We start from the raw sequence: 22,806 nt of genomic DNA, 5'->3' as shown, positions 1-22,806 counted from the left end.
CATGGTTTAGTCCAGAAAAATGTCAAACAAATCATAACAATGTTCAGACATGAGTAATGATTTAAGTAATAATTAAGCAGGAATTGTTGCATTTTTAAGGAGACAGGAAACATAAAAAATTGCATCTTTCATCAAAAGACACAAGTTTGCATTCCCTCAAACATATCCACCAATCCTTTATGCCTCCCAGGATCTGGCAAATGGAAGTAGATCGTCATTTCATGGAAAACAGGGTGCTCTGTCTGGTGTCTTGTAGTCCTAAATGAATTGCAGTAGCTCATGAGGTGTGTGTACTGTGCACCTGACAGGCAGTGATGGGGACAGTAAGCAGGACGGTAGCAGAGCAGAAAAGGCCTGGGACTGAACAGGATCAGGACAGAGGAGGAAGAGGTTTTAGCAGCGAATCTGGGGAAGAAGAGGAGGTGGAGGAGGAGGTTTATAGCTTCAGAGACTGGAGAAATGGGGCTTAGAAGTTAGCAGAGTTTGGTATTCGTGACTGTGGGGCTCACTCAGCAGGAGTTATAGTCCCACTGAGACCTCAGACAGTCTAATTCATGCCCATATAAATGGCTGTATTCATTGCATGCTTTTCTGGTTGGGAGATGTACACTTTTAGTGTGTTCTGCATATTAAACATTACTGCATGTAAAAGATCAGAATTGCAGTGAGATTAACAGTAAAAAAAAAAAAAAAAGAGCGTATATAAATCACAAAATAAACAACACGCCACACTGAAGGCTGAAGAGCAGAGTAGTAAAACAGACACTATACTCTAATTCCTTATTCCTTATGATAACTCAGTGTTGCATTGTAACACGATCAATAGCCTGTGTGAATTATGCATCAGCTGCCCCATCACATTATGCATTGCTGTTGTCAGGCTTGTGATTCATTCTAGTCCGTTTTTCAATTTACAGAAACTCCGGCAGAGGCAACGTATCGATTTCATTTTCCAGCTAATTTTGATCAAGCCGTTCATTATTCTGATGTTGGGTCAGCGAGGACGTCTTTCTCAGGGATTACATGTTTATCACGCAGCGCAATAACAAACAAAAGCGAGATTAGGTTGTGACGTCCGAGTGTATATTTGCATATGTGTAGCTGTCTGCGTGTGTAGGTGTGTATAGTATATACCTCTGTCCCTCAGATGAGCTGCAGCAAACATCAAAGAACCAGTTCAGAAACCGGCTTTGTTTCATAGACATTTCCCTCTTACATCTTTGTACACACTGCAACCGAGTGCCATGAGTCTGATTTTATATCACACTGATTCTTCCGTATCAGCTGCTTACATGACTAATGTTCCTGATGTTGCTGAGATTGAAAACAACTGAAACATGTCACTCCAAAAACAAAACAGTAGGATCTGTGATGTGTCTGTAGCTTATTAAATGTCAGGAAAATGTCTCAAATCAAATTTGAACCCTCATGTACTCATTTAACTCTTAAAGCAGCGGCAAACTCGGGCTATCTCATCAGATCAACTTTCAAATCAATCTTCTGTTTGGCAGGTGCCATCAGCCACCTCGGTAAAAGATTCTTGCAACATAATAATCGTGGCCCAAAGAATCCATAATATTGATTTTTTTTTTCTTGCAATATCTACTAAAAGTGCTATTGTGTTATTTGTCTTCTGTCTCCTGTTGACAAATAAATAGCCAGCATATGAGTTAACTTTATATAAGATAGAAGATTATTCACAATATTGTTGTATGTGCAGTTTTATCATTAGTACCAGTGTGTCGTGGCAAACCCATCTCCAGTCTGACATAATGAAGCATTTCAGTACCGATTATAAAAGAGGATTTTAGATCAACGCCATGAAAGCTGCTCTTCTGCTATTTGTGACAGAATCTTTAAAGCAACAATAGAAACACAAAGTGAAAATGTGGCTTCAGCTTTTGTAGTGGATTTACCACCAGTGTGGGTTTCTGTTTATTAAATCTTTAAATATGCTTGTTTTGTCCAATCTAGGTTGCAAAAAAACACTCCAGTTTTGATAGAAAATCGTAGGAAAGCTACAGAACATTGAGGCTGGAAACAAGGAGGCAGTTTTGCATCTTTCATTTAGGATAATCAGAATTTTTGACAGTTGACTGTCTGCCTGCTGACAACAAAGTAATTGACGTTCAGCTCCAACATAAAATGTTGTAAGAATTGCTTGATAGTGATTTGAAAGTTTGCCTTGCTGTTGTCTTTTGAGTTGTCGGAGGACTGGGTTAGTCCTTTGTCACCATTAACCATACCCCCACCTCCACCGCGCTGCACACGATCACTGAAACCCAGAAATAAAGAAATAGTTTGTGGATTTAACTCAGTCGTGTTACGTCAAGTGGTTCCCTAAAATATCTAGAACTGTCTTTATTATATACGTTTTTGTAATTCCAGCTCAAATATTTTGGTAGCTATTCCACCTCGCTTACCGCTGCTTTTGTATTGTGCGTATATCTTCATTTAGTGGTCTAAAAACACTCTTGATTTCTAAACAATATTAGTAAACCTTTAAAGCTCAGGGGTTGTAGACACAAAACACCGACTGCACGCATTTGGATTTGGATGATAACGCCATCTGTCAAATACCAGGCCGAACAATAACAGCAATCCTGGGAATATACTGATATTCTGCTCCCGTGTCACTTCCTTCCTTTACATCTCTCTTAGCCACCATTACTTTCCCACCTGAGGCTTTGCTTGCACTGATTCAGAGTGACAAACCGGTGCAGGCATCACTGTAAATGCATCCTGTCTGATTATGTATTTTTGTGTTATGCTGCGAACGTGACCTCCTTTCAAATGAATGGAATATTAAAAAGTAAACAGAACCTGCAGAGCCCGGATGGAGACGCCAGCAGGCAGCTGCTCCTCTCTGTTTTATCATTAGATATATTTATTTTTTTGAAATATAAATAAACAGAAAACCTGACAGAAGTCGCTCAAACAAAGAAAGCACACATGCTCGTCAACACAAAGGAGGCTTTTGAACTTTTTCTGTAGGTAGAGCCTTTTCTCGCAACATTAGAGAGGAACCCTGGCTTTCAATAATTTTAACACTATGAACTCGTATGGATAATTCACTCTGGCTGCTTTGATCTAGACTGCCTCGCTTTAGTCTGTACTTGCTCTGTCGCCTCCTTCTGTATGTTTTATATGTGGAGCGTGTGCATCGGTGTGTGCGTGTGTTTGTGCAGGACATATAAAGGTAAATTGTAGAACACGTAGCAACTGTCTTTATTGAACACCAGCATTTTAGAAGGTAGGGATTTAACATATATATTGTTGAAAGCCTACAAGAAAAGTAATTTAAATATTTATATATATCTTTACAAATGTTCATGAGCGAGTCAGAGAGCTCGTGTCGGCTAAACTTGCGATCTGGGGAGTGTACAAAGATAGACATGCACAGGGAAGAGTAATGCTGGCAACTGCAAAGTCACCTTTTACAAAATGGCTGAGTTGGATCCTTCTCTCTCGCTTTCACTCTCTTTATCACATTCACACTCACACACAGCGCAGTGAAGCCCACCCCGGGCAGTGGCTTCTATCAGTGTCACATCCAGAAACACTCTCTTCGTCTTTCATCCGCATGGTAAACATACAGGCTGTCATGGCACTGATTGTACGGTGTAAAAATGAAAAAAAAAAATGTCTGCTTGGCATTTTTCAAGTGCTCATACAGGTGAAGGGGGTGTGGCTGTGTGTGTGTGTGGTGTTAAAGACTGTCTGTATGTGTGCATCAGGGTTTGGGTCAAAGTTGCATTCAGTTTTCTGTTGTTGAGGATGTCTGGGAGATTCAATTATTTTATTTCAGTCAGATGGAAATTGCACAAAAAGCAAAACTGTAACTCGTGTGTTTGATATCTCTTATTGTTTAAATAAAAACACATTAAATGATTCTTCAGAGGGAAAAAAAACAGCTCCAGGTTTTGTACTTTTGCAGAGTATCCACACCTGAATTAACTGGATTTAGATTACATCCCCACAAACCCTGAGTGTGTGTGTAAAATATGTATCCCCCCCCCCAACCTGTCCTGGGAAACTGTGTTGTTTACCTCCTGTTTTGAGAATTAATAAATAAAGAAATAAAGTACTAGATGAGTCACAGCCATCTCCATGGCAAGGCTCCTCTTTGTCACGGCACGCACGCACGCACGCACATTTACACTGGATGCGTTGCTTTCGCTCACACATCAGGATGTCTTGCTTGGGACAGTTCAGTTAGTGTTACATTTCAACATAAGATAAATAAATAACAATAAATAGGAATTGTCCCAAAGAAGATACAGCAATGCATGGGAAATAACAGATCCCCTTTCAGAGTGCACACGTTCACACACACACTCACGCACGCACACTTCTAAATGCAGCGCTCCAAGGCACGGGGACCGGGTGGGTGGGGGCTACTCAGTCTTTTCTGTTTTCCCGTCTTTGCTCTGGGGCTCGGCTGTTTTCCGGAGCTGCGTCTTTTCCGAGCTGTTGTTGATCTGTTGGTCGCCGGCTCCGCTCGTTTTCCCACTCGAGGTTTTGTCCAGGTAGTTGAGCATCTCGCTCAGCACTGTCTGGAAGGTGCTGAGAGCTGCGCAGACCGCCGGCGTGCCAAACCCGTGAGTGATCAGACTGCATGGGAAGAGAGGGAAATGATTAATAGAGCGATGACAAACCAAAGAAGTGAAGGTTAAATGAATCAGTGGAGCTGTTGGGGAGTTTGTATGACACTAACAGCTGAAGTGACTCAGATTTTCTCACACCTGCGGTGAAACTTTCCTCCTGCATTATGGAGCTTCAAATCCTCTGAATGAAGTTTCTTTAGTCTGTCAGAAAAGCCTCTCTGTGATGCTCTGCGATGATCTGTTTCCATAGCAGTTTACTGGGAAAAACAGAGTTTCTGCTCCTGTTTTAGCAAAGGCCTGAACGCTGTCCAGCTTAAACTATGAAATACAAATTAGAGCTTTGCCGATTAGGAAATTTCACATAAGATTGTTGTTGTTGTTCTTGTCTAAGGTGATTCTAATCTTGGCTGTTGAACTGCTGGTGATGTCTTAATCAAATTCACTTTAGGCTTTTATCACTTTTGAAAGAGACTCTTCTACAAAAAAAAATGTTTGAAAAAAAAAAACATTAGTGGCGTTAGACACACTGGCTAAAAGTCATATCATATCCCCATATCTGAATTTGATATTTGTAGTGTAGTGATAGTCCTAGCCAACAGTGTTTTTGTAGTTTATTTGAGATAAACTCTCTTTTCAAAGTCAGTCATCAGAATCTGAACATTCGTGACATCACAAATTTAAAAGCACTACAAAATTGCAGGATTGTGATACAAAGTAAAATGTGCATTGAAATGCTTTTTAAGAATCAGTTTTTAAGTCTGATATCATTTCATCTGTCCTGTCAGATCATCATGCCGGTTTGTCCAGAGCTAAATAGCTGCTCGTCCTTGAGCTCAGAGCCTTAAGTTGGCAGAAGGATGTTGTTGTTCAATCTGTCACTTTATTTCTACCACTGAGCTCACATCCTGGTTCTCTGCCCAGCAGTCTACAGTACAGCTCCCTTCAGAGGTCTGATAAGATGTTGTATATTCTGCAAATGATGACGCCATAGATGTGACATTTCTGCTAACAAGGCGCTGTTTCCTCCTCCTCTGTCAATTGTGCCAAATATCAAACTGCACAGCTGCATCCTTCTAAAATGGCAGAGAGGTCAGTGGGAAAACACAGAGCGAGGCTCTGCAAGAAAACTGTCTTTGCTCAGTAGATTTAGTGCCGAGAGTGACTCAAGATTGGCAACATCCTTAAGAAAAAAAAAAAAAAAAGAAACGCTCCATTATTTTCTTATGCGTGTCACACGTGTTACCTGAAGTGTGTGAGGTGTCTCTGGATGTCCAGGTCCAAGATTGGTGTTGGTCTGGATGAGCCCAGAGGAGAGCGATCTTGGCTCAATAAGTCCTGGAACTCCTTACAGATTTGCCTGACAGACAGAAGGAGGGACTGAGGGTTTACCATCTGTCTCCAACAAAACCATCACAATCTCAGAGGGTTTTTTTCCCCCTCCCTTTTCTGCACCCACCCTCATCATTTTGGATCCACCCACATGCAAATTTAAGTTACTTCCACTGGTTCATTGTTTTTCCTAACATGATACCAAAGATTCTGCACCACGCAGCATTTTCTGGTCTTGTCTTTTTGCATTTCAGTTAGCATTATAGCAACTCTTGGGCTGATTTTATTGGTAAGAAAATCAACTTATCTGGAAAAGAGTGGGAGTTTTACTTCCCCTTCAGCATATTCAGAATACAGTTTTATACTGTAAGAGTGGAACTACAAATAAAGCTCTTGCAATTATATAAATATAAGCGCTAACCCCTTAAATGTGGTAACACAATATTTTCCACATACAGTAGGTGTTCCATGCAGGAAACTGCTGTAAGGTGAAGGAGTTTACAACAGTTTGAGCACGAAGTCACACCAAAACTTACCTACTGTTATTATATTTGCTTGTTAATCATTTTTCTGAAAGATTTTCTTAAATCAAAAGATTGTAATGGCTGGTAATGGCTGTAAATAGGAATATAAGTGTTTAAGTAAAATTTAAGGACACATCATTAAGAAGAATATCTCTCCCTGACATTTGACAGGGACAGATCTGTCCATGCCTTAAAGAACAGACAAACATTAACTGAAACCTGATCACTCAGAAACATTCACATTTCCAGAATTTCAAAATAAAACCTATTCTGTGTGACCACGCAGTAGCAAAAGTTTTTTGTTTCTTGCCATCTTCTTTTAGTGTGTGTCTGTACGTTGCATGTGTTTCACTCACTTTGTAGCCAGGACCATCTTCTTGCGCGCGCTGGTCTCTTTCGGCTCACTGTGCTGCCTCGCCAAATGTTCACCCACTGCCTTACTGGGAAACTCTGTCTCACAGGTGTAGCCAAAGTCCCTCGCCAGGTGGAGCGCCTCACCTGAAAGAAAACAAAAGAGGGAAAAAAAGACTGATGAGACAACAATTAAACTGTATTATGAAATTAATGTGGTGCAATATAAATTGAAAATGACAAAAAAGAAAAATGTGCAGGAAAGTTGCTTACCTTCCACCAGGGAGGTGAGCAGCGTTACGTTGGCGGCTTTCCTCCGTCCTGCTGGTAGGTTGAGCCCTAAACGGTCTAATTTCTCACGAAGACACCGGCCTCCATTCTTAGACTTTGCTCTGGAAACATATAGTAAAGAACTATGCATCACATATCCTACAAAGTCAAGCAACTGAATTATACAAGACCCCAAAAGACTGAATATATGGAGCACAGCAGCAGGAGCAGAAGCAGCATCGATCAGCCAGTCGTTTTTCATAGAACTAAGGTACAATCAAATTAATGTGAACTCCTTGTTCTACTGAAAAGGATGTGCTTAATTAAGTCTCACAAGAAACAAGGCAAGAATATGGATTTGTTTTGATGTGACAAAGCCATAAGGTTAAGGCAGAGGCACAAAGCTTCCTCAGTCTTTTATGTTATTTTTTTTAAAGCATATGTGCTTCCTTCCTCTGCCATAAAACTTTAAACCTGCAGTTCCACTCGAGACAACTTTCTGCACATTTCTGTTGTTCTTTGTGAAGTGATTATTATTAAATGACACAACATGATTAAACACATTCCAGATACTCATCTGTTAGAGATTTGCAGTTTATATTCTTCACACGAGGATCAACAGTAGCTATTTGCACATTTATCTTATTTTATTTTACTTTGTTGATTCCTCATCTTGTAGGACCAGCCATATTCTCTGTGCTTGCTCGTTCCTCTTTCCCCCTTCCCTTTCTCTCCACCTCATCAATAATACAGCGCTGGCAACTCTTGCTTTCCTCTGGTTCCTCTGATCCTGGCATGCTTTGGCCTGGTCTCGCCTCCCTCTGGCTCCCTGGGCATGGCGGCGCGTGCAGCCCCGGCCCTCATTCGCCTACAATAGTCTTTGTGGGCGCTGCTATATATCCTCTGTTTCATCCGAGGGCTACAAAGATTCAGCCAGCGCTCTCCAATGCTCACCAGCCAGATTTACACTTAAAAAAATAAATATTTTTTCACTTTCAAAGTCCCCATCCATCACACTCACCTCCTTACTCCAATATCATTACATGCTGCTAGAATTTAACAGTGTGGATGCACCAAAAGAGACATTAGGATTTTTCAGATGTTTTTACACCACAAGTATGTCAAAATGTTTGGGGTTTTTTTTTAGAAATTGCTCTAATCTGCCAAATGAAGCCGTTAACAACCCTGCTACTGATTAAACACATTTGAAATTTGGGTTTCTCGCTCTCCGGAGATGATACTGATTAACCTGTAAAGTGATACTTCAGAACTAGATATCAGAATCTGATGAATGCCTGAAACTCATCAAGGCACTGGCCAGTGGTCACAGTGGATTTAGGATTTATTTGTGAGAGGATATTTTAGGCTTAGACTCTTAATGAGTTTGAAGTTCTTTAGAGCTGTAAGCAGCTCTGTCATAGCAGCATATAGATCCATAATGTTGCAGTAAGATGAGACAGAAACTTCAGCCGCACTAAGCGAACTCTCAAAACAGTTGATAAGTCTGATTTGTCTTCAAACTCATACATCAATATACTCTCTTTAATCAGTGTAGTTATATTTAGAGACGCTGTGATGAAGCTTAGGCATATTGTCAGACTAATATCCTGTATGTGCATCATACTGACCTACGCAGTATGCCGCCCAGTAAGGAAGCATTGAGGCACTCTGGCGGGGACAGTCTTCTTTTCACCTCAGCAATGGTGACTTTGTACTTTGAGGTGGAACTGAGCAGCGACAGCCGACCCGGTACCGAGCAGAACAAATCTGTAGGATTCACCACACATGTTCCCCCTGCACACACAGACAGGAAGCTTGTTACAACAAGGTGCAAGAAAAAGCAGCATCACTGTAAAGGTTTGAAAGGACTAGTTTGCCATTCATAGTTTGCTATTCAGTGTTGTAAGAAGGTTGTACAAAATGTTCTAATGAAGGCAACAGCTTTGTATAATACACATTCAATGCTTTATTCTGTCAAAACAGAAAAAATAAGCAAAATGCCCCCCCCCCCCCCCCCCCCCCCCCCAAAAAAAAAAAAAAAAACCTGATTCAAGATCTGAATGCTACACCAATGTCTTTCACTGAACTGCTAGATTTTATAGTCGTGTTAATAGTACATTATTGCTTAATAAAGTATCAATACAAGATTTGCTCTTTAAGTTCTGCAACAAAGATGTTAGTTTTTACAGTAATAATGCATCAAGTCATATTTCATCAAAAAGCAACAAGATACTTAAAAAAATGCATTTATTAAAAACGAAGTTGGACCTTGGAAAAAAAAAATCTTGTTTCAGAAAACATATGAACATTTTGGTGACAGAAAAGAGTGCACAAAAGTATAAACCAGCAAGCATTCGCTGAGTATTTGGATCAGTGTTGCTCAAATGACAGATTGAAATGTCTGCTTAGTTGGAAATCATGCAAATGTGTGTTTTTCTGTGGAAAAGTTTCACTGGATAAAGCTTTCGCTGAATGCTACCTCAGGGAGAACTGCACAGAATATTTTGCACCTTTGTTCATAGAGGGTGGCTTCAGCTGTGTACACACTTTGCATGAGGTCTCCTTGGTTCTGATTTCAAAGAATCCCACATTTCAAGATGTGATACAAAGAATAAAAACCAACTGGGTGAACTGTGCACACATCAAACAGGAACTCTATTGTCCAATTATTGGTTAATAATAACAGTTTGCATCAGGGTGAATGATTTGGAAGGTCTTTCATATGATGATAAAACCATTTTGTTTGAGACAGTTTTTTTTCATGTCAGACATTAAATACATTAAAGATTAAGCCTATTTTTTCCATACAGTTTAAAAAAATTATTCCCATAAATTAGCTGAATTTGCTTAGTCGTTATATTAAGAAGGTGTATCATCCAAGAAAATTGTCCATCTTCTACAGCTTCCCTATATGTTTAAATGTAAATGCAATATATGTGTAAATATTATTAAATCAAAAATGAATCCCTATAATAATCGAGCATCTTCATTCTCCACAATCAATATGTGTCTTTCAGCCCTCCTCACTAGTTAAATATTAAATGCTTTTATTACTGTGTACATATATTTATATGCCTGCTTCAGCCCAATGGTTCTCTCTATGTAACAATAATATGGTGTTTCTGTAAGAGGGGGAAAACAAAACCTTCTTTAAATCATCCACCACCAGCTACCATGTTGATTTCATTGTGTACTTGAGGCTCCTGAAAGTGTGAATAAATGATTTTGGTTGTGTAGCGAAGGCCCTTTCACATTATTAAATTGCGTCTGAATCAGTGTTACCGGATCCTCCTGGAATTTATCGACTGTTCTGAGTGGGCCTATCGTTATTAAACTTTCACTTGAAATAAAGTCCCAAGCAGCCGAAACGCAAGGTTTCTGTCTGATGTACTGTAGGCTATATTCTATTATTCATCTGCCTCATTATCAAATCTAACAGCAGGGTGTGTCGCGTTGTTATTAAGGCGTGCTGGATATGATGAAATGGAGAAAAAAGGATGCCATTTAGGCCGAAGAGAACAATGCTGCAGGCGAAGATTGGCTGCACACGCCAATCTCTCTCTCTCTCTTTTTTAGGGCACAATTTGGCCACCAACTAAGCCTCATATATGACCAGCTGTAACCCATATTTCTGCTTTCAGAATCTATTATTCACAATCTGCTGAAATGTGCTAGATTCGCATCATTTTCTGGCCACAGGAAGGGTTGAGGTTAGACATGCAGCCTCAAAAACATGTCATCCGGTCTGAGCACCATGGACAGCGGCTCGCACCTTTCATTCCAGCACCTGGACAGCGACTCATGCCCACAGCACAACTGTAACATCATAATGGTGTGGAAACAAAAGCCTGTTGTACTCCAGCGGGCACCACTTTGTACAAGACTGTATGGGACCTGTGTTTCACTCAGGCTGTCAAAAAATGGATGGTTGCAGGTCGAGGGAATCGATTGATACTTTTGGTTAAGCCTGAGCCCCGGTGTGTGCGCGCGCGTGTGTTTATATGCGCGTGCGCGCGTGCGCGCGGTCCGGCTTGCCCGTGTCTCTATAAGTGACACAAACCGGGCAAACCTGTCTGTCAGACTCACGCGCTCTGACAGGGGCGCGCGTCTCTGAAAGCCGCGGGTTCACATCATATTAATTCCCCTAAAAATGTTTTGATTCAAAGTAGTTTGTATTTTATGTTGCCAAGGGCAATCGAAAAGAGCTATTGCCGGTAGTGCAGTCAGTGGAGCGCGCGGGCCCAGAGGCGATAACGGTATTTAAGCAACGGAGAGTAGCCTCGGGCTGCGGCGCGAGCGGCGGGCGGGATCACACGCGGAATCAAGCGCCTTTTACGAGTTTGCCACGAAAATTAAAGAAAAAGAGACAAGGGCCAAATGCCATTCTCCTCATATTTTAACAACAATGTTTATAGCTCCCCCCAAAAAAGCCCGCCAATGTCTTGACAGAAGAGAGGGTTCTGCGTGCACGGGATGTGGTAGCGGGGGCGCGCGTCTGACAGATCGGCTTGATCTGTGAAGCTGCTGTTAGAACTGAACTGGAAAAGGGATAGCAGGGTGATTAAAAACACAGACGACTCCTCCTAAGTAGGATCCGCATTTCTTGAGTGATTTTCTTTTGAAAAAGGTTATGTGAATATTCATGCCGCCAAAGCCGCAGTCAGAAAGAACAACATTAATATGATCTCGGCTGAATCCGGGGCCCCGCTCGGCATTAGCATATCAAAGCGTCCGCCCGAGGCGAGAGAAGCTATCGATACGGGAGCGGGAGGTAAAGCAAAGATTATTGGTTGTGATGGTTGCAGCGGCTGAGCTCAGGGCCAAATACGGCGCACCATTAACCGAAAGTGATAGCGAAGGGATTCCCGCGTCAATCCGAGAGAAAAGCCCCAACACCTAGGCAGAGCTGATGAAAAATTAAACCCGAGACACAGCCTTTCCTCTCAGTGTGGAAAATTGCACACAGTCCCCTCTAAAAAAAAATTAAAGAAAAATAAAATTAAAAGAATTCTTTTCATGGAGCAAAAGATCCACAGCGTGTTTAAACCCACTCGTGAGGAAATTGGCTGGCCTGCTTTGGGTGGATGCAGACCGGGGAACACATCCACAGCTTCCCTTTGGAAAAGCTAACCTTAGCCGCCACATCTTTGGTTGCTGTGCCAGATTAAACACACAGGTGCTAACACATAAAAACAGCAGCTGCATTACAGACACACAAACCTGACTGCTCTTCTTTGTATCCCACAAAAACATTTACTTGTAAATTAAAAAAAAAAAAAAAAAAAGTCCACAGAAACAGCTGCGAAATGATTAAATACTCGGTTACTTTCTGGCCATTTCAAAAATATTTTTAAATTACTATAAACGTACACATTTGTAAACATTAAGAGGATACAGAATTGTGTTGTTAAATTAAACCCAAATCTTACTCATGTGTAACAATATTTCTCTATTGTAATAATATTGATTATTTAAATCTGCTTTCATATAGACGTCTGCGCCATTTTTCTTTAAAAAAGAATCGACACTGAATTTATGATAACTCAACCATGAATATTAAATTAATAGCATATAGTATTATTATTACATGAAAACAAACGCAAGCCGTCAGTCTTATAAAATATTACCCACAAGTCTGACTTCAAAATAAAAGCTTCTGGCGTAACTTTAGTGTGAGAGGGCATGTGTCAAATGCGCGTTTAAGTACAAGGCCTATAAGTAACTGTATCAGTACACTAGAAATATAAGTCATCACATTAATTCGTGGCATTTTAATCATGTCGGCAACACTCAAAGCCAAGGTTTGGTATGACTGGTGTTTAAAAAAACGTGGGTGTTGAGTGACATGCTGGAAGTGGGGAGCACTGCCTCTGCGCCTGTACAGCGCTGCTGTTTAAATAGGTGACAAATCGGGGCCGTTCCTGCTGCAGCGGGTTGACAGCAGACAAGAGAGGAGTGTTCCGCCTGTTTGTCTGTCTGCTCGCTGTCTTGTCGTGTCGAGCCCGTGAGTGTTCACGGCCTCTGGTACAGCAGCAGCAGCAACAATAACAACAACCGCAGCAGAAAATAAACGGGGGCCTTACCTCTCCGGATGACGCCCCCTTGGCCGTTCAGCACGAGCCCACACTGCGCTTCCACGGAGCCCTGCGGAGACACGCACTCATTAGGACGAGCGGGGAGGTGAAATCACTTTAACCAGATTCTTTTTGTACACCGCTGGAGCTTCCCAGCTGCCAGGCTTCAGAAGCAGCAACAATTAGTGCGGTTTGTTTCTTTTTTCTCTGTATGCGGTGAAGTCATTCTTTAGGACATCCAAGACGTGAATCCCCATTTTCCCCTTCTTTTTACTTGCAACCACACACTAAAAGCCAAACTCATGCAGTCACAGGACTATATCAGAATAAATAAAACTGTGACAACAAACACTGGGCATATGTTGCTCGGTTTTATGTATATTCAAGATCCATATACAATGCAAACAAAGAATACAAATCTAAGTGAAATGTCAGGTTTGAAAGTAACACCATAAAGCTTTGTGCCCGTGCAGACATAGATCAGTGCCTCAATCCTATAATGCATAAAAATGATGCATTCTTGTAGTTTTAAATGACTCTCCCCTTTTAAATGGATTTTGAAGGTTTCCAGGTGTCTTTAATTCTTCCATATTAGGGCCCTGCAGATTTATCCTCTGACCTCTTTGGAATGCCGCGACCCACAGGTTGAAAACCACCACATCTATACAATTAAAACTCCTTCAAAGCACCGCAAAGTTCACAGCAGAAAGAGCTTGGGAGGGGAAAAAAGCACCTTACTGAGTCCAAACACTGGCCCCTGTTGCACGCCCTTTGAGCAGTTTTCTAGTGTTGGAAGCCTTTTTGTTAGAAAGTGTACACCACTTAGCAGGCTTTGAGTAAAATTGAGGGCACAGCGAAATAAAGCATGCAGCTCACGGCTCACCCAGAAACGAGCTTAATTTGAAAGGCTTCAGGCTATAACCGAGGACAGCACAACTCACGCAGACTCAAAAATGAGCAAAAGGTGTGCAGAATTTACTGCAGCCACCACCAACCTGTTGGGGCATCAGTGTCTGTGTACACATAAGCAACCAGGCTTCAACATATATGTAGGCCTACGTGCACGAAAACCTGTTACCTCCGCCATTTTTTAAGATGCAGATCAGACTCGCGTGCTATCAACAATGTCATCAAGAAAGGAGAACACGCGCTTTTTTATTCAGAAAATGCTTAATCCCCCCCGCGTGAGCCTCTAGGCCTGGCCCACGCAGAAGCCCCCGATTAAAATTAACTGGGAAAGAGAGCTTGTTGTTGCTCCTTCTTAACCAGCTCCTGCTCTGTTTCTTTTCTTCTATTCCGAAGCTAAAGTGATTATAAAATCAATATACAAAACGCAGAGGTCTTGCATGAATTAGCTTAGTGACGGTAGAAAGGTGTGGCAGCTGCTTTTGTTGAGCATGAAAATCTCTTTAACCCGCTCAAAGATGCGACCGGGCTGCACGAGACCATAGGCGCATCTGTTCCGTCCATACATCCGCCTCGTGTAAGCTCAGGTTCACGAGCCGTTTCTTTCTTAGCGTAAAAAAAATGGTCAAACCTGTTAAGCCTTTAAAAAAAATCTCGAAATAAATCTAATATTTGCATTAACGAGCGTGCATAAAATGAAATAAAATAAAATATGAAAAATGTTACGCAAAAATATGTTGCAATTATCAGTAAATTAAAATGTATTAAATATGTAGAAGTCTTTATTTAAAAAATATTTTTTAAAAAACAGGTTGCACTATAAATGTATATCTATAAGCTCCTAAATGTATTTGAAGACTTAGAATAATCCCTGGGTTATATTGCCACACCCCATATTATTTATTAACAAATATACATTTATACATCTATAAATATATTAAAAATATATAACATTATATATTTTTATTCCTTAAAATTACATGCTTTATAAATATTGTAGCACTAAAAAAAAGCACAACGTTGCGTTCACTGTATGCCTAAATATACCTCGTAATGAAAATGCGTCGATAAAAGCTCGAGTAGAGGTGGTAAATAGTTAACGCGACTGAAATTATGTGCCGCTGTGTTAAATTGTGTTTAACTAGAGCCGCGTTTGAAGCGGCTCAGATGTCGCTGCATAAGTAACAAAGTTGATTGACGTTAAGTCGGTAATTGGATAAACTACGGTGCTTTATGGTGCTCGAGCAGGCCATTGTGCCCTGAATCCCGATCCGTTAATCCGCCCTTTACCGGAGAATAGAGCAACCAGCGGCTTTTCTTTGCCTCAACAGACAGCCGGACACACACACACACACACTCGACCTCTCTCTCTCTCTTTCTCTCTCTCACACACACACACACGCTCAAGAACCGTGCGAATCCATTTTCATCTCGACCATTTCTTTACATCGAAAAGAATTATGTAAAATATGGGTCACGTGTGTTTGTGGAAAAATAAAGGGCGGATTTCACAATGGGGTTGTATAGACTGCCAGTCAATTAACCTTTAGAAACAGGCTTGCTTTTCAGAGGCACTGTGCCGTGTGGACTTGACATTTACTTAGCCTGTTATAGTCACGTTTGCTTTGGCACCAAAATTATCTCAAGATGATATCCATTATGACTTACAAAAAAAAGAAAAAAAAGAAAGTAGGACAGAGTCGTTGGATGGGGATAACTACAGACCAGTGCAGCTTTGTGAGTGTCATAGACAACAGTCAGATGAGGCAGACAGACAGACAGACAGACATCTGGCGCTGTCTTTCTGTTCAATATTTTGGGATTGCTGTTCTACAAAAGGGGGGTAAAGTTTTTCAATAGTAGGCCAGTGGGGCAGAGATACTGGGGCACTGGGTCTTGTGACAGCTAAGAGGGGCTGTTGCCCTTCTGTATCCTATTGTCGGCTATCCTATATGGAGCAGACTTAATAAACCGGAGAAGAGAAGCCGAAGGAAGGGGGCACAATAACGTGTTCGAGCCGTGTGGAGAAGAGAGTGTAGAAAGAGAGGTGTGGAGGCCACCGGTACCTGCAGGTCGTCCGCCGCAGGCGGAGGGAGGCCCAGGCCGGCGGCGGGCAGCAGCCTCTGGTCCGGGTGGTGCATACCGACGCCGTAGGCCTGTGAGCCGTGTGACGTCATCAGCGACAGGTCATGGCGCCGGTAAGCGTCGAGGCAGCCCAGCTCGCGCCGCTGCTGCTCGTCCAGGCACGAGGACTTGAGGGCCGAGCGCGCGTTGTGCAGATTGATGAAGTCGGCGGGCTCTCCGTGGTGGATCTGCTGGTAGTACTGGCCCGAGTGCAGCGAGTTCAGGCCGTAGGCCTCCGGGGCCACGGCCGGGTGGGAATGCTGGAACTCGTAGTGGAAGGACTGGTGGTGGAGGGGCGTGTACTGGTGGTTGGCCGAGAAATAGGGTGAGGCGAACTCCGTCCCCGCCGGTGCCGGGTAGGTGAGCGGGGAGGAGGAGGAGTAGGCGACCGAGGAGTTGGCCACGGACTCCAGACAGCCGAGCTGCATGAGCCGGTAGCTGTTTGATCCGTCGTGACGTATCTACAAGATAATAAAGAGACGGGGAAATATATGAGCCGTGTCATTTAGCATCAGCCGGTGTCTCCTCTCTCTGCCTCCCAAACACACTCAAAAACACAACTCACACACTCAAAGCGCTTTTCCCCCCCACTTTAAACCACCTGAAGGAGATGTCATTTCCACACGCCCGGGAGGGGAACGAACGCGCGGCAACAGGAGCCATCGGTATTTTTTTCTTCCTCCCTTTGGCATGCCTGTCACTCTCCTCGCAGCGTTTTAAAAGGCGTGCTGTTATATATTATTATTATTACCGAGCTGCTGGCAAATTTACTGTCCCAGCTCTCTCGCTCATTGTGGATAGGAGGTAAGCAGAGTGAGACACAGCGGAGTGTTCCGCCCTAAAATGTCCTAATCACACCGTTAGCGGCTCACACACACGAGCCCCCTTTGCTTCCATACACTAGTAATAAAAAAAAAGCCTCCTTTTTACCGGGAGCTGCACCGATTCATTTCTCCTTCCATGCATACTTTTATCTCTTTAATATCCTTGCGATAAATTATATTCCACTTAGAGACTCCCTGCGAGCAGACGCTATCTCGAAATGCTTCTGTAACTCCCTTCAAACCAAACAGTACTTATTCCACCACACACCTGCTGTAATTTCACAAATTAAAATCTATAAAGTAAATAAATGAGCCTTACCTCTGCGTCGTGGACAAGTCCGGGGAAGGTCGCTGACATTGTGCTTTCTCCAAAGTAACCCGTATTTTTTTCCTCTCCTTTCTGGCCGGATCGGATAATAATAAAAATGCCTTAAAATCCCCAAAAAGCGAGAGAAATGGAAAAGTCCCCCCTCGCGTGCTCTCGGTAACGGTAGAAAGCTGGCGGAACGCGAGCGTCTCCCCTCTGCACGGACGGGGCTGGCTCACGGATTTTGTACTTGCAGGGTATTTCTCGGCTGATGTCGTAGGTCCCTTGGTAATATAGAAGTTTTGAAAATTAAGCATCAGCACTGAGGAATGGGAGGACAATAGACGGAGCGGAGCATCCCAGGAGACACGGAATAAATATTGTATCTTCGCCTTAATAAGGAACCAAGTGCTTCTTTCAACATTTTCTACGCTTTTTGTGGACATTTTCCTTTTTGACCCGTTTGTGTTTTCACGAGGTCTTCTGCTCGGTTTCGTCGGGTTATTATTATTATTATTTTTAATATTATTTTTTTTTTTTATCCACATCGGCTAAGTCATTTTACAAACAAAAATGTGCGGATTTTTCAACAGAAATGTAAGTTTGCTTTGACATATTTTAAAGCTAATTTTGATTTAAGAACGGAATGGACGTAGAAAAAAATATATGAGATTTTCTTCTGTTCTTGCAGCAAACGTGTAATGAATTTAGCGAGCTTTAACAGGGGGGTTAATTATGAAACGGCAGGTTTTCGGCGCTTTCTGCATGCATCAAATGTTTTTAGATGAATTACCATCGTTTGCTGCTCTCATGCTGTTTTTATGGCACAATTTAAATGCGGGTTTCAGTGCAAATTTATTTCATGCACACAGAGAGAAATAAGCTCTCACAGACTTTATGAATGTATACACCAATTTAAAATATTTTCCGCTATTGCTAATTATCGCTTTAGTTATTTACTTTCACGTGCTTAAGGACTGGATTAAATCGAAGGAGGAGGTCTAGTTATTATTATTATTATGATGATTATCATTATTTACATTTATTCATTTTTTTTTTTTTTGCTTTTGCATGAAAAACTGTATTTGAAGGGTCTCATTCCCATTCCATATCTTTCCTTTCTTTAGGGGGAGGGGGGGGGGTCTGCTTTGTGATAACAAACCAACGTTTTTCTTATCTGATATTAGCACTGTATAAATGTTAGGTGTTTGCATGTACATTATTATTATTATTATTATTATTATTATTATTATTATTATTATTATTATTATGTGTTTTTCGGTCAGTCGGTCAGCCTCGTGACCCCTCTCTCTCCCCTCCCCCCCCCCTCTTTCTGCCTTTCTCCTCGTGCTGTAACTCACCTGAGCAGGCGCCCTCGGGGTGGTCCTGCCCAGCTGCACGGAGCCGTGATGGTGTTGTAAAGTAAGATGGCAGAAGATGTTTTTTTTTGTTGAAACAATTATATGAAAAGCTTATTGGGGGGGGGGGGGTTCGACGCTGTAATCAGGTGAAAGCTCTTCTTTGCCTTCTCTAATTTTAAAGCAGGTTGCACCTTTTATAGGATAACAAAGCATAAAACAGTAACAGGTGTACAGAGCCGCATGAATCAAAATCCAAGCTATAATGACTTTAAATATACAGAAAGACGCAATCTATAGCTGTCTTGCCCTTAGGCCAACCGGGAAGTAATAGACGTATAAGACTATAAGAAAAAAGGAGAGAGAGAGAGAGATGGAGAGAGAGCAGAAGCCAAAGCTTGTGGCCACTGCCTGAAGAGGAGCAAAGAAGGAAATAAAGGAGAGAGGAGGGGAAAACTAAAGAAGGAGAGGAGAATTATTCTGTCTGTCAGATTTCCTGCCATTCAAAACAAACCAGCCAACACACAGGAAGAGGGGGGCTGCAACCCACAGCAGACATAAGCCCTAATCAGTCTTGTTTTGGATGGGTTTTTTTTCTACTCAGCTGTAACTGTAACCAAAGCGACTCCCTGATATTATTAAAGTGCAGACAGTGACCGTGCAGACGCTGGGACGCCGAGATTGACTCTGCAGTTTAATTAAGCAACTATTTTCCCTCCCATCTGTTACTACATGCGTCTCCTTCTCTGTCGTAATCGGTAACAACAGCAGCAGCAACAACAACAACACCAATAATAATAATAATAATAATAATAATAATAATAATAATAATAATAATAATAATAATAATTTTACATTAGTTCTTACAGATTTTTCTTCAAATTGTGTCTTTTCTCATATTGAAAATAGTCATCATATATGGTCACATGGCTAAAAAAAAGAGGAAAGAAAAGTAAGAAAGGAAAACCTACACACTGACAGAAAAACTAAAATATTCTACAAGAGCTTCCCTTTTTCCTTGATCAAGACTATTTAGCTTATACTCTTGTAGTCAAGTCTGAAAAAGTCCTCATAAGAAACACAAACGGCCCGGGCGGAGACACGGGCGGTGCAGGGGCCGCCTTAAATAGCTCCTTTAAAAAGTTCTCAAGGCCTTTTATATTTTAATTAACCGATAGCGATTGTTTTGCCTCGAGGCTCGACGTGAAACCTCTGCACGACGAGATCGGTGAAGGCCGGTTGTCGCACGCCAGGTATTAAAAAACGAAAGAGACGGAGAGAGAAAGGGGTGGGAGAGGAGGAGGAGGTGGGGGAGGAGGGGGGATGAATGGGAAGGCCACCGGGCAAAAAGAGATGGAGGGAGCAAGAGAGAGCCGTGGTGTCAATTAAAGTACCTTAAACGATGCTAAATTTGATCATATGATCAGGATTTTTTGACGTTATCTTGTTACGGCCAGAACACAGCAACAAAAACTGACCCGAATTCAGTGACAAAATGCCCCCACGAGGGTACACACTTTTGATTTCATTTTTTTTTTTTTAAAAAAAGAAAGTGTGGAGGGGCAAGCTTGATCGAACTATGGGAAGCAAATCGTGCTGACACATAGACCTTTACTAGAATGGCAGCTTAACCTGTTTCCTCTTACATCGTTAGAAAAACTTGGATGACAAGACATAAATTTACCTGAAGGTGTAGGTCTGTGAATTTCAGTCAGCTGGCCTGATTTGTTTTAGAAATGGCTTTAAGGCCAAACACATTCTTTATATTCAAATGGGAATCAGCTGAAGCGCTTGGCCCTAAATCTCCACACTCCATTGACAAGTATCCTAACAGATGACTGAGCCCATGGATCTGGTTTATTTTTTATTCCTGTCATGGTGAACGCTGTTGCCTGAACAGATATATGTGTATGCAGGTTGTGCAGCCACCGTCGTCTCCAACCCGAGGCACCAGTTGCACGGTAGACGGTCCTAATAGGACTTAATGCCGACGACTGGCCCCGCTTTACCGGGGGCTGGGAGCGCCCCACCAGATGCGCACTGATCTCCGGACAGGAGCCAGTCCATCTGCCGCCTGACGAGGCAGGGAAAGGCCCGAAACCCCGCACAGTACAGCCCAGAGGCGAGAATTTAGATCAGCCCCAAGGTTCCTGGATGGACCGCTGAGAGCAGAGGGCCATGTTGCCATATAAGACAGCATGGAGAGGCAGAAGATTAGGATTGAGCTCACAGGGCCGCTGTGGAAATTTACATTTTTCTAAAAGCAAAAGTCTCATGGCTATTTTTATGTCACTAACTGTTCGGGTGCAGTTTTAGATTTAAAACTAAACAAAAAAAAAAATCCAATCAAATAGCTAAATTTATCATATTGTATATAACCTAAAATATAAATGTCATTATCTGCTCGTCCTTCTTTGATTTAGTATCAGATCTGATCGGTTTAAATGGGTTAATAGTAGGCCAACACTTATTCATAATAGATCACTATATAGCCTGCAGTCATTTAGTCCATTGCTGTCAGTGTAAGCAGTAATCCCTTTATAGGCTTTAACACTACTTTAAGTATATTGTGTCAGATTCTAACACTTGCAGCAAGCGATGATACATTTCATGGGGATCCATGCTGAGTTTTAAAGGACCTATGTTTGGACCACTTTTTACAAGCCACGCGTGACAAAAAAGAAGTAGTATTTAAACATCTAATGACGGGACACTCGCAAACTCGTGAAAACAGTCTGCTCTTGATTGAAAGACGGACTTTCAAAATTCACAATGCTGTCTGCTTGCAGTCTATGCGCACATGTGCTGGCCTTGTTTGTGAGTCTGTTTGGTTTTTAATCAGCACCGGTTTGACACCGGCTTCATCTGGCTGTGAGCGTCCGTTAACTCGGTCCCTTTAGCTGTGTACATATGTGTGTGTGTGCGCCTGCTTGCACCTTTCCAGCTTAAGATAACCACTAATATAATGAACGTAACAATAACAAACGGCCCAGAAGATGTTTGTCCTCCGTCAACAGCAAAAGCAATTAAGAAAATTGTGTCTGACCTACATAAAGGATGCGCCTCGGAAGGAAGCACAGGTTAATATGCTAATATGGATCTGCTAATTGTGGGGATTTACTTGTCGGTTTGAGGTGGGGAGGGGCCGGGGCGTCACTGCCTTGTTTAAGCTTTTGAGATCTGCAGCAAATTAATTTCTCCCCATGCAGTGCGTGAGGTGAGCAGAGCAGAGGAGGCGAGGCGCAGGTGGTCGCTGTTAAAAGGACAGTCCAGGAGAAACAGACCAGTATATAGTCTTGTCCAGCCTGGACGAAATTTACTCTAGATTGCATGTATCTGCCTTAACAGCGATTTAAACAAATGTAATAGATAATAAAATACATCCACACCCTGTCAAGTGCATATATCATAATTATTATCGCCCCAGGGTGACACCCTCAAACTTACCCCACCCACTCACACACATAGAGCCGCAGGACATTTGGGCTACTTTAAGGACACTACAGTTCTTCGGAAAATCCTAAACGCAGGAATTACGTGAGTTCTTCTGCCTACCTGTCATATAGCGATGTAAGCACGGTTTGTGTTGCCAGTTTGCGTGTTTAATTATTGTACTTTGTGACCGTAATTACTCCTGAAGTCAAATTAGAAGTTCAATTCAGGTCAGACACGTGTCAGCTGCTGCGAAAAACTAAAGAAAAGGACAATCTGCTGCCAACGGACAGTCACTCACCAACATATTGGATAAATATAATCCTCAGACTTCTCTATTGCAATAATAATTATAAGGGATCACGGGCCGTTTTGTCTGCTGTGGCTAAAATCGAAAAGTGTCGATTTTTCTTTTGATTTGTGGATTCTTTTATGACTTTTTGTTTTTTCAAAGTTACAAACACACACACACACACACACACACAAGCAACTTAACTAGCAAGCGGTTAATGTTGGGCTGTTAAAGCGTCGGTTGAAGGGTTCAATTAATGGTCTTATACGGTGAATGATTAACTGTATTTTTAATAAACGATCACAGCTATCACCCGTGTATAACCGAAGCTGTAAAATTGATCTCTCAAACTTAACTTCACCAGCTGTTGGATTAGTAAGCTTGGTGTATATGTGTATGTGTGTGTGT

At 42.0% G+C, this 22,806-nt stretch overlaps 1 protein-coding gene across 1 annotated transcript; it reads right to left on the bottom strand.

Annotated features, from left to right (window-relative positions):
• Positions 1–3,217: 3,217 nt before the first annotated feature.
• Positions 3,218–17,588, bottom strand: tfap2d (transcription factor AP-2 delta (activating enhancer binding protein 2 delta)). The gene is made up of 8 exons (XM_006792718.2): positions 17,329–17,588; positions 16,128–16,646; positions 13,165–13,225; positions 8,710–8,875; positions 7,085–7,203; positions 6,817–6,958; positions 5,851–5,964; positions 3,218–4,614 (listed from the first exon to the last, which is right to left on the bottom strand). The coding sequence occupies exons 1-8, from the start codon at positions 17,365–17,367 to the stop codon at positions 4,398–4,400; spliced, it is 1,377 nt and encodes a 458-aa protein (XP_006792781.1). The 5' UTR covers positions 17,368–17,588; the 3' UTR covers positions 3,218–4,397.
• Positions 17,589–22,806: the final 5,218 nt, after the last annotated feature.

Source organism: Neolamprologus brichardi, chromosome 15 (genome assembly GCF_056152115.1).
Source record: "Neolamprologus brichardi isolate AB-2024 chromosome 15, ASM5615211v1, whole genome shotgun sequence".
Lineage (NCBI taxonomy): Eukaryota > Metazoa > Chordata > Actinopteri > Cichliformes > Cichlidae > Neolamprologus > Neolamprologus brichardi.
This window is presented reverse-complemented; position numbering and strand designations above follow the sequence as displayed.